General features: G+C 42.2%; 1 protein-coding gene across 8 annotated transcripts in view; it reads right to left on the bottom strand.

The window, feature by feature from the left end:
- Rbm33 (RNA binding motif protein 33) overlaps positions 1 to 16,443 on the bottom strand; it is a 110,810-nt gene that overhangs the window by 58,893 nt on the left and 35,474 nt on the right. For all 8 annotated transcript variants that reach the window (XM_006235845.5, XM_063286223.1, XM_017592681.3 and 5 more), the window contains 3 exons: positions 15,180 to 15,351; positions 9,549 to 9,757; positions 5,927 to 6,209 (listed from right to left, as the gene is read on the bottom strand). In XM_006235845.5, coding sequence (XP_006235907.1) covers positions 5,927 to 6,209; positions 9,549 to 9,757; positions 15,180 to 15,351 — 664 coding nt within the window. The remainder of the gene's footprint in view (positions 1 to 5,926; positions 6,210 to 9,548; positions 9,758 to 15,179; positions 15,352 to 16,443) is intronic.

Consider the following 16,443-nt stretch of genomic DNA (forward strand, 5'->3'; position numbering starts at 1 on the left):
TATGAAATAAAAAGATCTAGTTTCAGTTGAATGTGACACTGTAGGGACACTTGTAACCCCACCATTCACGAGTCTGAAAAAAGAGTACTGTTGCAAGTTTGAGGCCAGACTGAGTTAGACAGTGAGCTTAAGACTGGCCAGTTATACACAAATTAAAACATGAATCCTATGGAATCACAAGAGAAGAGAAGAGGAAGGAAAAAGGCAGGCAGAGGAAAGATGGAATAACGCTCACGTAGGATTACAAAGAAGGACAAGATAGGAGATGTCTATCCTGATACTTGCTGTTTGGTTTTGTTTTGAAAGAGGCAAAATTCTCACCAGTCTACTAGACCAAGGTTTTTGGACCAACTTGGCCTTGTACTCACAGAAAACCTCCTGCCTCTGCCTCCGCCTCTCTGCCTCTCTGCCTCTGCCTCCCAAGTGCTGTAATTAAAGGTGTGCACCACCACCGCCCAGCAGAGGAAATCTTATGGTAGAAAAAAAGTGGGAGGACTAGGCTAAAGCATAGGGCTAAAGCATATGCTGCCTCTTTGAAAAGTGCTACACATTATACTGATTTCACTGACCTGGATTTGAAACACTCATCACTGTTTTGTGTTATGGGAGCTCACAGTCAAATATGGTGCCAGATGCACCTAGGAAACTCCCATATGAGCACCTTAAATGTGACACATTGGGAGAGGTCTTTAAAGAGGTCCAAATGGTAGGCACTAATCCAACCTAACCAGCATTCTAGAAAAAAAGGAGAGCAAATAGTATGCTCACAGAGAAACCATGTGGGGACAGAAACACCATATGCAACCCAAGAACTGAGCCCAGGGGAACAAGCCTGCCCATGCCTGCACTCTGTTACAGCAGCCTCTCTCTTGCAGGGACTCCAGCTAGACAGCTAACAACTACCTGCAATTCTGACTCTAGGGATCCAACTCCTTTTGGCCTACACATACAGGCACATTCACCCACATCAACAAATATTCACGTAAGTAAAAATAAGTCTAACTAGGCATGGAGATACATGCCTTTAATTCTAGCACCCAAGCAGCAGAAGCAGGCAGATCTCTGTGAATTTCAGGTTAGCCTAGCTCCAGGTCAACCAAGGCTACTTACTAAGACACTGGATGGATGGATGGATCGATGGATGGATGGACGGACGGACGGTCGGACAGATAGAATGAATCTTTTTTGTTTGCTTTGAGACAGGGTCTTGCAATGTACCTCTGGCTGTCCAGAACTATATAGAACAGGCTGGCCTCAAATGCAGAGATCTACCTCCCTTTGCCTCCCATGTCCTGGGATTAAAGGTGTACATTTTAAAAAGACTTTTAAGTGTACTTAGCTGTTAAGACTTTGAGACTTGCTAGTGTGAGCTATACTTTGCATGTATAGAACATATCTTGGCACTCAGTCTCTTCCATTTACGCTTATTAACAAAGTACTAAATGAACAAACACTACTAGAACCTCACAGGAAACCAGTAAGGATAAGGCTTTCCTCTTGCTGGCATTAGGTACATGAAAGGCAAGAACAAGTAGTATCAAAGATCCTGGGTTCATGGTGACGTTAAAGAGCTTCAAACAAACTCGGCATTTACTGGGTCACTCAAGTTCCAGGATGCAGGACCTACATTTAATACTTTCCCAGCATGGTGACTTCTAGCAAATAATGCCAGTTGGCCTACAGAACATTCCAGGACCTGTTTACACCTTTACTATTTTGCGCTTCCAACACTATTATTTCTGTTAGGCTGAAGGAAATCTATGCACCTTACCAACCACCAGTTTCCCACTGAAATTTATAAGGAAATACCTAATTAACTGATGCTGGTGTAGTGCAACCACTGAGAAATTCAATTTGGGGAAACAAAAAGATGTTTGGGGCTGGAAGAATGTCTCAGAGATGATCAGATCCTAGGACCTGCAGAAATGTCACATGGTATGTAACCCAGCTGCAATCCCAGTACTGGGAATGCAAAGATGGTGAACACCTAGAATAAACAAGCAGCTTGATGAGCACAGGCACATTGCTTTCATTCTCAACTGTGAAATCTCTCCACCTCTTGAGCTCACCATCAAAATCCTTTAACTCTCTCCTTTCTCAGGAGCCCCAAAGTGTCAAGGATCCCTCCCACTCTTCCTGAAGGTGGGTTCCTTACCAATCCCACTGCTGTTCCAAACTGAGATCAAGGCTTACACTACTTAGAGCTTGAAGTACCTCATGCTACTTCCTCTACCTTGCAGAATCAGTTCCTGAGTCACTGCCACCATCTTCAGAACTCTCTGTTCCAGTCCCACTGCCACCTCTGGAAGGGGTGCCTGCCTTCCTGTCCATGCAGCTCTCAACAGTCCATCATCTCTCTCCCTCCAGGACCAATTTCAATAATTTTCTCCCCATCTGGTATCTTCACAGGACCCATCCATTTCAGGCCCTGCTTCTCCACTGCTCTGAAAACACAGCTGCCTATACTAAACCCACAATAGGAGGTAAGCACAGCCAGTGACACAACATCATGCCAGGTCTCAGCTCCAGTTGTTTCCTCCAAATTTGGGGCTCACTTCTGGTCTGCTCCCAGAACATGGCTTCAAGGCCTCTCCTTGGACTTTTCCACATCCTCTATTCCCCTACTTAGGCCACCACAGAACTTACCCAAGATTCTGACTCCTACCACTATACATGTAGGGCTACCTTCTGCACTTGCACTACTGCCCCAAATCCCATGTCTGTTAAGTTCCCCATTCCTACTCCTAGTTCTCAGGGTCCTGCCAGTTTAAGCTGTCCTTCTTGCCTGTGATTTTTCACTCCCTGTAAACATGGGATATGACTCAACTTGTTTTAATCTTTCTCAAGCCTACTCCCCCCACCCGACCACCTATTGACAACAACTTTTTGTTAGAGAACACTATGGAAAGAAAGCCTCTCAATATACATCAGGACCTTCCCATTCTAGGCCCAATTTAGTCAGGCTCCTTCCTATCACTTTCAGTTCACAAGCCACCAGCAGAAATGAGGCCTTCCTTCAGCACAGGGCAATCAACAGCCTGTCCAGAAGTCACTTGCTTCCTCAGCTTCCCAGCCTTCCCCCAGAGGCTCTGCCAGATTCTTACTCCCACTCACACCCCAGCCCCAGGTCTCTATATACCCACACCTCTGCTAGTGTTCTAGAGCAGTACTTCTCAGCCTTCCTACTGCTGCGGCCCTTTAATATGTTTTGGTTACTCCAACCAGAAAATTATTTTTGTTGGTTCTTCATAATTTTACTACTGTTATGAATTATAATGTAAATATCTATGTTTTCTGATGGTCTTAGGTGACCCCTGTGAATGGGTCCTTTGACAACCCTCCAAGGGGTCGCAATCCACAAAGTGAGAACCACTGCTATAGACCTTCTATATTTACCAGCAATGCCCAACTTGAATTGTTAGCCCAGATCATTTGGACTTACTCACTTGTTAACTAGTCACCTCCACCCTCTTAGATACTCAGCCTCCCTTCCCTATTCATCCAATCCACCTGCATTACACGTAGCCTCCCACTGCCTCTGCTGCACAATCCTCTGACTCCTGGCTTTTGTAGTCATCTATTAGCAAGACCTACACTTCTCTCCAAGTATACTTCCTAGTCCATCCACTGAGCTAGTCTTCACAAGCTATCACCTTTTACCACATCACAGTCTACTCAAGAAATAGCTTGTTGTTACTGAGTAGACTTGAGATAAAATGACACTTTTGATTTTCAGTTAGCTCATGAGACACCCACCTATCAAGACTTTTCACCTTTCCGATTTACCCCAAATGCTATTAAGCAGCTGCAATAAGCTCTAATGGTACCCATTTTAACAAGTGTTCGATCGTCAGATCTTGCTCTTTCTTGATCCACCACTACACTGTGCATTAGCTGTGGCTTCAGGGCCAAACATGCTGTTGATGTTTCCAGTTGTCTCCAAAGTAGAGCATTTTTAACTCACGTAAGAGAATCACTACAAGTTGTTTGGTCTAACATCATATCCACAGTATAAGGATCAAATAGTAAAATGCCATTAGCAAAAAATAATAGAGCATTAAAATGATAAACAGAAGCACACTAAAAATGCATTCTATTAAAAATGACCAGTTTCAGATATGTGAGAACCAAAATTCCTTTTTGCCCAGCTTTATATACCATAATCCAGGCAACTCCTCCCAGTAAACACTAAAGTCCTTACATTGGCCCTCACAGGAGGGACACTGCATCACTTCCCTCCTTCTGTAATTCACAAGGTGTTTGTCTCAATTAGTTCAAACCCAAGATCTGCTCACTATCAACAGCCCCACTTACTTGTGTACCTCTCCAAGATTTGTGACCATCCTCAATGCTTTCTCATTCTGAATGTCCCTAGAACTAACCAACTCAATGAACCCCCCCCCATAACTGTATGCATTCCTATAACTTTGGTTTTTTTCAATTTTTAAATGTTTTTAATGATAGTTCTTAAAAAAAGCACACCTCTACGAGAGGTAGTGGAAAAGAAAGGATATGGGGGAAGTGGACCTGTTTAGAAATGGTTCTTTGGAGCAACTCCAGTCTGTGTTGTCTGTAAATAGGTAAATTCACTTCACAGGTTATCGGTGGCAGCTCAAGCCACTCATCACACCTCACAGAAATATCAGCAGTCCAGTTCAGTAGAGTCAGGTCAGCAGCAGCAGTGGCACAACCAAGCAGGAACAGCCAGGCCTCAGCCTCAGCACAAATCAGCAGGAGGGACCAGGAGAGACAAGACCTGGAGACACACCAGGACAAGTCCTCGCCTGTGCCTCTCTCAGCAACAGTGAAGATCAGCAAAGAAGCAAGACCAACAAGCATTGCACAGCTAGCTCTATCACCAACAAGCATTGCACAGCTAGCTCTATCAGCAAGCCTAGTTCAGCCCCCGTCACTGTCCATTGAGTCCTATTTATACCCTCCAGACATCACGTGTCCTCCACGGGTCTTGCATGTGCATCTGTCTCAGCTGACATCACTCTGCCAATCAGCCCAAGTCTACGGAAGCAGCAAGAAACTGCTACATACCACCAGAAGTTTTTGGTATGTTTCTATGTCGTCCTGACAAATGCAATGTGAGGCAGACCAATACAGGCATGCCATTAGCAAAGAATCTTTCATCATGTGTCCTCTTACATGTTTGATTTTAGCAGAACATCCTCTCTCCTGTGTCTACTTCAGCAAAACGTTTCTTCACAAGTCTACCTTAGTCTTTCACCTGTGTTCACTTCAGGAATCCTTCACCTGTGTGCCCAACAAAATACTATCCAACACAACTGACTCTCCAAAGAACCTTCAAGTTTCCACTTTAACACTCCCAACACTGCTCTCCTTGTCCTCTTCACCTGCATTTAGCATGCTACACAAGGCCTATTACCGACCTTGGGTGCTGACAGTCTGCCTCTGCCCATGAAGGAGTAAGAACATGAACAGAACCCTGGTCTGCTCTGCTCTCCAACAAAGCCAAGGTGCCTGGAACAGGTGGAACAGAGAGAGAAGCAAGTGTTCAGAGAAGCTACACATAACAGCTCCCAGCTCCAGCACCTCTTGTTATAGCAATAAAGGAAAGATAGCCTGGTTCTTCCCTGCCACGTAACACAAACTAAAGAGGCACACGATGTATGACCTAAGAAAAACAACTGTCACTTCCAACATCCTTACCATGAGGCGTGTGTAATAAGAATTCAGAGGCTTCAACAACTACCTTTAGGTTGTTCCTGACATTGAGATTGGCACAGTATATTCCATTCAATCACAAAGTAAGAGTTAGACATTTTGAAGAAAGTGACTTCTTCAAAGTTACACTACAAGCTACACTGTGTCTGTGACTCCTCACAGACCGGAACATGAATCTAGCTGCTACTGGGGTAGCTTTCTGAATGAATACAGACCAGAAAAGAGCACGCACCTTGAACAGGGGTTACCACTGTCCCCTTGAAGTGTGGGTTGATGTGGATGTTCTTGGGCTGCTGAGGAGTCACTGGGGGAGGGGTCAGCATCATCCTTGGAGTCTCAATCTGGGGGGGCATGTGCACTCCCTGAGGTGGGGAGGGGTGATGCGGGTGCTGTAAGGGGAGTAGAGGCTGCAGCTGCTGTTGCTGGAACAGACTTCTGATTGGCTGCTGCTGAGGTGGTGGCGGTGGTGGAGGAGGCTGCTGCTGTGGAGGAGGGATTAATCTTGGAGAGTGAGCCTGAAAACCACCAACAGAGACAAATTTACAGAAATCAACATTTAGAAGAATACAAAAGTAATACTGATGTGCTACAAGCTTACACCAATTAACTTCCTAGAAAGAGGTTTACAGTAAAAACTTGTACACAAACTTTGTACACAGGATGTACAATAGACTCACAAGTGTCACTCAACTTAGCCAGTCCATGGCAAAGAGGGAAGACATGATAGCCCACACAGCATGAATTCTGAAGAAATAAAATTCTGCCCAGAAAACAAACTGCCCATAATGAGCGAAGATACCCATAGCCTCTAAGCATAGCTAGCCCTGCCTCTCTTCAAAGGGATAGAAGGCAGACAGAAGCAATCACTAGAAACTTGCCATTAAGAAAGGGTTAGGGCTACATAGAGCTGTTCCAAGAAGAAGATGCTTTGAGAAAGTGGTATCTGGGCCAAGCCTCCATTGGAGAAAAGAGATGCATCACAAAGAGAACAATAGATTCTGAAAGTTGAAAAATAGGCAAAAGGACTTCTTGTTTAATCAAGGGGGGGCAGGGCATAGAATATGATAAGAGGGTCAACAAACAAACAAAACAAACAAATAGAAGCACAAATTAAAGTAGCCAAGATACCTAAGTAGCAAGTCCGCATTGAAAGGTTGTACAGGAAGCAGCAGGCCTATTCCTGACAGCCACAAAGTGAGTTGCAGTCAGACAATCTGATTCCACGAGTTTTGCTTTTAATCACTAATCAACTCTACTGCCAATTAGCAGTCAAAACACTTGTAATTCAGCTGTCTAATTAGTCTTTTTCCCTGGGATGATGCCCAATTATAGAGGATCTCTGCAGTCCAAGTGAAAGGTACAACATGCATGGTGAGGAAGTCCTAGTGATGCCCTTTCTAGGAAGGTGACTGACTGCTCAGAGTGTGAGATGGACGGGATGACCACAGGCCTGGGACAGGGACAGGCCATGGCAAAAGGCAAATGGAAGAACAGCTACTGTCTGACAAAAGACTTAAGAGGAACAATAAAATTAAAGTTAAATTGTACATGGCCTTGGCTGGCTGTCTTTCCTAAGAAAGAACTTTTCCAAAGACTCAGAAACCAATAAACCTGAACACTCCTATTCCTAGAATCCAGGGCACACTGCTCATTACTTTTATGCATGCAAGTGTGTAATATATAGAATTGGAAAAGGCTGCATGTTGTTTGAGCTGGTACTGAAATTCGTGGAGGGGAGTCCTCCCCATTTCAGGCACTATCATGTTTGTCTGGGGGTGGGATGCACCCCTAACTTTAACAACACATTACCCAAGAATAAAAAAATAACTGAAAATATCTAAGTCATGTCACTGAGTAATGGCTACCACTGAGAAACTGTTTAATAGTAGATCTTACTCTTGTTTATCCCATGATAGAAAAATACCTAAAATATTTACAGTCTGAAAGAGAAACTGTTAGTTCAGCCATGGGAAGCTCATTAATGAAGAAAAGGCTAAACTAGAAACACCTCAACATCCCTGGCTGATTTCTGCTGGATGCTGTGAGCCCCTCATTTAATAATGTTACCCTCCTACTGTCAATATTTATTAAGCTGGAGGGCCTCAGCTGAGCAGAAAATCTTGCACTGGCCTGGACTCTAGCTGGATGCTTTAGAGGGTCTTCCCCACAGTTGATATCTCCTGAAAGGAGAGTGCAAACCCTGAAAGAGACCAGAAGAAACACAACTATTGGAAATGTTCCCACCAAAGACATGGTAACATGACGTAAATGATGAAGAGTTAACCATGGTACAATCTTTGCACAACACTTAAGTGTGAGAGACAGGAGTAGAAGAGGGTTAGCTCTAAAGCAAAGCAGCCCAAAAGAGAAAGGAAGTCATGTGACACCTCGGACCCTGGGGCTGTAAGACAGGCATCCAAAATGAATGTGCACTAAGAGTGCAGGCTAGGACTTCAAGAAGAATAGACCCAGATCAAGAAACAAGACCCAAGAACATTCTTCTGAGAATGTGCAGGTGAACAGACAAGGGGACAGATCCATTCTGCATGAGGAAATAAGTGAACAGGATCAAGCATTTATGTGGCTTGGAGAGGGACACCACAGGCAAGCTTACTGACATGATAGCCCCAATGAGAAAAAGAAGGCTGCAGCCAAAGAGCATGGCTAGCCAGAGGGTTTGGTAGCTATGCAACCCACCAGGTGGTCAGTCACACCAAAAACACAGCTACTGTCAGGATGCAGGCTGCCTTTGCTTTTTAACTAGCTATAAAGGCTATCTCCCACCCACTATTCACTTCCCTTCTCACTGATAAATAGGCACTCATGTTGATGAAAAACTAGTCTGGGATATAATTTGTTAACCTTAATGGAGAACCAGCCAACTGTGTACAAAAGAGCAATGTACTGATGTCACCAAACTTTCAAGTACTATCACCCACCTTTCCCTCTTCCCTTGGGGTACATTAAACCTGGATTCTCACAAGGCCAACAACCACCCTTTCTACTTCATCACTTCACCAATGGAAACAGAATGTTAACAGAAGCCAAGTGGAGGCTGCAAGCCTTAGAGGGGTATGTGGTATACGCTAGGGGCATATCCTGCCTTAAGTTTCTTCCTAACACTGTCTTCCAAAGAAGAAAGCCATGAAGCTTTACCTTTAGCTTGAAAAGGACAAAATATCATGACTCCTGTCTTTGCTTCTGAGACCTCCCAGAAGAAATCCATACAAGTTTAACTGGATAGTTCAGTCTCAAGTTATGAACATTTTTAAAAGATATAATAATAGTTAGTCTGGAGAGATGGCTCAGTGGTTAAGAACACTGACTGTTCTTCCAGAGGTTCTGAGTTCAAATCCCAGCAACCACACAGTGTCTCACAACCATCTGTAATGGGATCTGATGCCCTCTTCTGGTGTGTCTGAAGACAGCAACAGTGTACTCACATACATGAAGTAAATTTTAAAAGTCTTAAAAAATATATATTTAAGAAAAACTGCTATTAGGGGGCAAACCTATAGAAAAACTATTTATAAAACAATCAACTATGATCTAAATCCTGTGTTACCATCAGCATTACTTCAGCAGCATACTTGAAGAGGCCTCTGATAGAAGGGAGAAAATTGGGCCTCAGTTAGCCACACAGGCCATCAGCTGTTCAACAGAGTGCTGAGATGGATTTTTAACTAAGAGTGAAAGCACCCAATCCTAAGGCTATGAATAAAATCTTACTACAGACCAAAATTCAGAAGCTTTAGCCATTTCTTCTACTGCTTTAGTGTCATTTCAGAAAAGGTGAGTGTGAATTGTGTTTTGTACTAAAACTGTCAGGTACTACATTATAACCCCATAATTACCACAACAGGAGGCTGTGTAGGAAGCAGGGCAGGCCTGTGCTCCTTCATCCTTCCCCTCTCACTGTTGTCCCGTCTCTGGTCTCCCATTCCTCGGCACATCAGAGAGCCTCCTCGCCTTCCTCCCCGCCGGGAACCGTAGCGCCCCTGCTTATGCTGTCGCTCTCTTTCTTCAAATTCAAGCAATGCGGCTTTGGCTTCTGCAGAAAGCTCTATGTAAAAAGATGCACAGGTGTTAAGTACAGCCCACACTACATACAACTGTGGAGAGGACAGTAAGAGCCAAGTACCAATCTCTTAATACAAGTACCATCTATCAATCTTAAATGCTTTCATTTTCACAGTGTAGATTTAGTAAATCTAAAAAGTAGCCAATGTTCACAGACCACTATAGTAGAGGAGGAAACTGCTCCTTTACTGGGCAGTAAGAAAATGCTACTAGCCAGGCATGGCAGTATGTGCCTTTAGTCCCAGCACTCAGGAGGCAGATGCAGGTAAATCTACATGACTCTAAAGTCAGCTTGATCTATAAAGTGAGTTCCAGGACAACCAGGGCTACACAGAGAAACCCTGTTTCAAAAAACAAAAACAAACAACAATAAAAACAAACAAAGAAACAAGAAAATAACACTAATGAGTAACGGCACAGAATCGGGAGGAAGCAAACAAAACCAAAAAGCTCACATAAATCAAAGCCATTAAGCCAAATTATTAAGGATAACTCCTGAATGGAGCAGTCATTAATTGAATTTTGCTTTAAACTTTTACACTCATTAGCATGTATGTCATGCTGTAAAAAGACATCGTATGTCCATGCAGCCAGCTACAGACACCTTCTCAAATAAGAAAGCCATGCAAAACAAAAGTGGCTCCTTAAAGCACTGCGAGAGCTTCGTGCGTCTACTTGTGTTCCTCCTGTTTCACAGTGCAACGAACATGGCATGGACCCTAAAACTCTTCTATCAGTGCATTATTCTAGGCACCTAAGGGAGCCCTTTCATTCATGTAGGCCCCTTTACTTCACAATAGTGTCTAAAAGTATTACTTAGTAATACTACTACATAGTAGTACATCCTATATCAGTAAACGTGTATTTTCTCAAAAGTTTCTCAAGATATCACTAAACACACTAAATATCATTAAGCCTTCCTTCTCCACTCAGGCCAGTTAAATATCACTGGAGTCTACTTTGCCACATCAGACTAAAAATCTCTAAGCTATGATTCATTTTATTGGAAATATTGATATGGAATCCCCTCTCATTCAAATGAGTATGAACCCTTGGGAAGAAAACAATAATTTCTTAGCCAGCGTAGACTTTTATTTTAATCTTGACTACATTATTGCTTCACACACACATTTTATGCAGTGAATCAGCAATTATTTTTCAAGTAGTTCTGAGTGTCAAGATTAATTTTACTATCCTCAGTAATAAAATGGTTCTAAATGACATCTTTAATCAGCAAGAAAAAATGCTCTTATCCAATTGAGACAAGCTGCCACAAAAGGTCACCAAAATATGACAGGATAGAAATTACATTTGTAACTTCAACTGAAATGTTAATTTCCCCCCGTAAGTATTTCCTGAACTATGTCTAAATCCTAAAGGGATATATCATAAAGTAACTACAACCATACAGTATTCTTAGCAAAAATGTATAATAATAATATATACATATCCAAATAATTATAAAGTAGTTAGAAATGAATATATACTTATGGCATATAGTTGGGCAAAATAAAAATGGCAAACGTCAAAAAATAACTGAACCCCAAATTTTTAAAACAAGAACCATAGTATAAAGGGCTAAGTGTGTGGCTACTAGCATTAGCAACCACCCACTGTCACTAGACGAAAGAGTTCTCCCACAGGTCTTTGGTTTCCAATCAAAGTAGCCAGGATATTAGTTCAATAGACAAGACGTAAGGGTTGCCAAGCAGTTAACACAAAGTAATAAAAGGTAATTTAATACGATGCATGTCTCAGTGAAACTGAACACAAAATTCAGAGAGTAACTAGGAAGCTTAGCTTTACAAAACACTTTCCCTCACAGCCATGCTGTTTTCAAAATCCACCCCAAGTCCAAGTCTGCTTCCTAGAGCAAGAGAAGCCATTGCTCCTCACTTCTTCACTTCTAGGCTGAGTCTAGAGAAAAGCCTGTCAACCTTGTACAGCGCATGCCCTGGCATTTTCATATACAATAAACCAATCATTACATACACAGTCTAGATCAACTGGACTCTACCAGAGAATTACCACCTATCCCTGTGGCTTCCTCTGCACAAAATGGTTTACATTCTGAATTCACAGTTGGATGTCATCCTTGGGAAAATGGAGAAAAGTATCACTTAAATAAATATATTTCTGTAAGTTTTAACTTGCAGAAAAAAATCTGACTGTAAAAAGGGCTAACCAATTAAATAAGAATATCTTAGCCCCAAATTCTACTGCTAACCCAGCCTGAAGTAAATATCCCAATCAACAAGTGAGATTTTGCTCTTTAACTGTGAAGAGGGTCATGTGTGTGATATAGTGCTCTTCACATTTGAGTCATTATGTGTCTCAAACTCCATTCTAGATCTCAAAAAGATCACTTCACACACAACTGTTCAGAAATGAGAAGTACCACAGCAGCAAGTGATTCTCAAGCAGCAAAGGATTCTCACAAATAATCAAAGCTATCGATCACTAAAGGAGTAAGTTGTTATTTGTGGGCTGTAGAGTTGGCTTAGGAGTTAAGAGCACTGGTTGCTCTTCCAGGGGACCCAAGTTCAATGCCCAGCACCCACACAGCCATTCATAAACACCCCTAATTCCAGTTTCAGGGGATCCAGGCTTTCTGAACTCCACAGACATTTATTTCAGGCAAACACTCCAAATGCACCAATTAAAATAAATCTAATTTTTACAAGTTTTTATTTGTAAACAAAATGACAAAAAGAAAACAAAAAATTCAAATATTCAAAAACTATGCATCACTAGAGAACATAGGAACTCTAGAAGAAACACACTTTTGTCTCAGTGTAAAAGCAGGCAAACTGTTTTACAATCCAATAAACTTCATCTTGGGTCTGGGGACACAAAAACAAGCTGACAGGTAACACTCATACAAACTTCTAGCTCTCGAAGGCTGTGGCACCATCATTCTCACCAAGTCTTGTACCTGTCCACTGTCTAGAAAGGTGTAAGGCCTATCAGGAAGCTCCTTCTCTCAGGAAACCAGTCTTCTAAGGAGCGGTAACATCCTTTGTTCTTTGAAAATGACCCAACTTTGAATGAAGTTCCTAGTAAACTTTCAAACACCGCGCTTCCCTAAATTAGGACTCTAAATAAAAAGGAACTTCTAACATTTTTCTTTTGTTCAATTATCTAGCCAAATTACCACATTCTACTAAAATGCACTTAGTCCTTTTTAAGAGGAAAAATACATTATCAAATTGTTTTCCCTTATAGGACTGCTATAACAAAACAACCCTCCTAGTCTTTTGTCTCTGGAGAAGACTGGTTATAGCTATCAGGTACCTTGAAAAGAAAGCAGATTTGACAGCTTTCTGAAAAACGGAGAGTATAAATGACTCTGAAAAGAAGGGAAGGAAGCAAAAGGCCTTAAAAAAAAAGGAATGGACAAAACCAAAACTAAAATATGAATACAGGCAAGTAGAACACTCCAGAACGGCCATGCTCACATCCTCAGAGAGAGATACAATGAATATTAATAACTGTGATGAGTTGAATTTGTGTTGTGGATGAGGGCAGCTTGGTGTTCACCTGGAGACTTTGTATGTGCCCCTGAAAGATGCATGCTGCTTGATTCTCTTTAGTAGTAAAAACCGAGCGTGTTGTAGTTTGAATGAGAATGGCCCTTAAAGTTCAGGGAGCGGGGGAACCCTAAGTGAGTGAAGACCTGAGGGAATGTGTATTTTGAAAAGTACACCACCATTTTGAGCACTACAAGGCCAACTGACCCATGGGAAACTGGCATGAATCATTATACCCATAGGACCAGGCTCAAGAGAAATGGCTTCGACTTGGAGTCGAAGTTCAATTATGAACAACTGGTCAGTGTTGGCAAATACTAGTAGCTGCCTCCTCTCAGATGTTTATAACCTGAGACTGCTCTCTTACACAGACTTCCTACCAAGACTAGCTAGGATCCCAGTTTCACTACGTTTGTCTGTCTTTTCTTCATTCCCTCACTGTTCCGAGCCAGGGTGCCAAGCCCCAAGCCTTGAACACCAAGGTATATAGGCTCATATATTTGGATATTTGTCCCAGATGGTCGAACTATTTGGGAAGGATTAGTAGGTGTGGTCTTTGTTGGAAAAGATGTTACTAGGAGCAGGATTTGCACTTTCTAACCACTCACACCATTCCCAGTGTCTCTCTCTGCACCGTACTTGTGGATCAAGTAACAATTCCTGCTATCAATACCTTTGCTTTGCCATAACAAACTCAAAGCCTCTGAAACTATAAGCCCAATAATACTTCTTTTATAAGTTCCTTTTGGTCATGGCATTTTGTCATAGCAATAGAATAATAACTAATACAAACCACAAACAATAATTTTAAAACAATTGTTTTAAAACAATAAAGTGTGGCTGGAGAGATGGCTCAGCAGTTAAGAACACTGGCTGTTCTTCCAGAGGACCTGGGTTCAATTCCCAACACCCACACAGCAGCTCATAACTATCTGTAATTCCAGTTCTGGGAGATCTGACACCTTCACAGACATACAAGCAGGCAGAATACCAGTGTGTGTAAAATTTTTAAAAAATAATTTAAAAAACACACATTCACACACAGAGAGATGAGAGAGATAAAAGAGAGGGGGAAAGGAGGGAGAGGGAGGAGAGGGGAGGGGAAGAGGACAGAGATAGGAGAGGGAGGGATGGAAAGAGACCAACATCAAGGCAATGAGGCCTTGACCTTTATTTTTATCTAGACCAAAATAGAAAGGCAGGTAGAGTCTGATGTCCTGTGAGCTTTGCCTTCCTTCTAGCACCCCAATAGGAACCCAATGATCAGGGAGAAAGGACACAGACTGTACAGAGGGGTAGGGCTGCTGCTTTCAGCCAGCAGCAGTCTGAGAAAGGTCTTCAGTGGTAGACGCTTGGCATTCAGTTAATGATCTCTATTAACTAGTCACGGAACACCCAGGAACAACAAGCAGAGAAAACCCAAAAGGATGGCTACAAGGACATTACAAGGGCAAAATAAAATCAATATGACTAGTGCAAATGGCTACCTGAGGGGCATAGTAGAGTGGAGAAGAGCCAGTATCTATCTCTGCCAAGCATCCCCTGACACTACCTCAGTACAGTCAAGAACACAGGGCACAAGGGAGAGTAGCTTTAGGCCATACACTCACAAAGAAAACGACTATAAACAAACAAACAAACAAACAATACTTTTTCACTCAAACACTTATTAATGTTGTTTGGCAAAATGCTGAGCATAACACAGCTGGGCACCAGCCTCCCATATACCTCACCAACAATCAATCATAATAAGATATAGAGAGATCTGAAGTGGAAATGAAGATGGAGGAAAATGTCAAAAAAAAGGAGGGAGGGAGGGAGAGGGAGAGGGAGAGGGAGATTGAGATTAACCCACAGGCCAAAACCAAAAATTACCCAAAGTTTCTGGAATGTTCCTTCTCTCTCTAGTTACATCTGAAAGCCTAATAATTGTTCCTTCTTTCCTTTCAGTTTTAAAACGTAATCGTCCAGATTCTTCATCATCATCATCTTCTTCATCTGATTCTTCTTTGATGTCTTTCTGGAGTTCCAGGGTTTCCATTCCTCCCTACAGGCAGACAGAAGCAAAGAGGGAGAGTGCATCCACAGTCACTTAAAATGTGAGTACGTTTCAAAGTTCTTGGTAGAGGCTATGTGAAACCTGAAGCCAACTCCAGCAGGGGAGAAACTTCAATCTCCTGCCTGTAGTTAATATACGAGGACCTCCCCACTACAGCTACTCATACTTGCTTGAGTACAGGCATTTGCTAACCATCCCTGTTGCCTTACATCTAATGCAGACACCAGCAAAGCTCCATACAACCTAAATTGTCTATGACTACGATGTAAGCTAGCACCTGTAAATCCACGAGATAACACTACAGTTAACAGAGCAGGACTCACCCAGTAGATGTAATAGTCACTTCGGCCACGTAAAGCTAAACAGTTCAGTCCCTAACCACATATTTTGATCTTCTGTCAGGAGAGCAGTCCCTGTCAGTTTGGGGTTTTGTGGTCACTAGCCCTGCCCCTTCCCTACTTACTTCACTCTTCCTGTCTAGTGTTAACTCACCACAGACTTATGTGTTGAGACCAGTAAAAAAACAAAAACCATTTCTTCTGCCACTTCTTCATACTAAAATCAGGTTTTATTTTAGCAGAGTCTCTTACAAAAATTTCCTCTAGTGCTAAGCCAAACTAAAACAGTTTTTTTTTCATCCATTTCTTCTTTCTGAGCTCCTATGGCCCTATCATCTCGCTCTTAGGTCAGTCTCAGTAGCCCACTGGCTGATGAAAACAGACACATACTACACATAAGGCTCATTTAAACATTTTCTACCACTGTAATAATAATAATAATAAAAAAATGCAGCTTGCCTCTTCGTTATCATAAATGTATTGTTAGAAAATATATAAGAAGCTAAACCCATGGACAATTACTGTTAATTTCCTTTCCTAAATATTCTCAATACAAAAAGCTAACTACACGTCAGACTCTAACAAGTAGTACAAACGGGAAAACAGATCCAGGAATCCAAACGTTTACAAGGAGAATCCAAATGCTGAGCTAATGCCGATGGCTTTTCAGTGTTCTGAGGCTCAGCATGCTGGAGAATTCTGCACCACCAAAATCTCACATTCTTGCTAGTGGAATACTACC

Source organism: Rattus norvegicus, chromosome 4 (genome assembly GCF_036323735.1).
Source record: "Rattus norvegicus strain BN/NHsdMcwi chromosome 4, GRCr8, whole genome shotgun sequence".
Classification (NCBI taxonomy): Eukaryota; Metazoa; Chordata; class Mammalia; order Rodentia; family Muridae; genus Rattus; species Rattus norvegicus.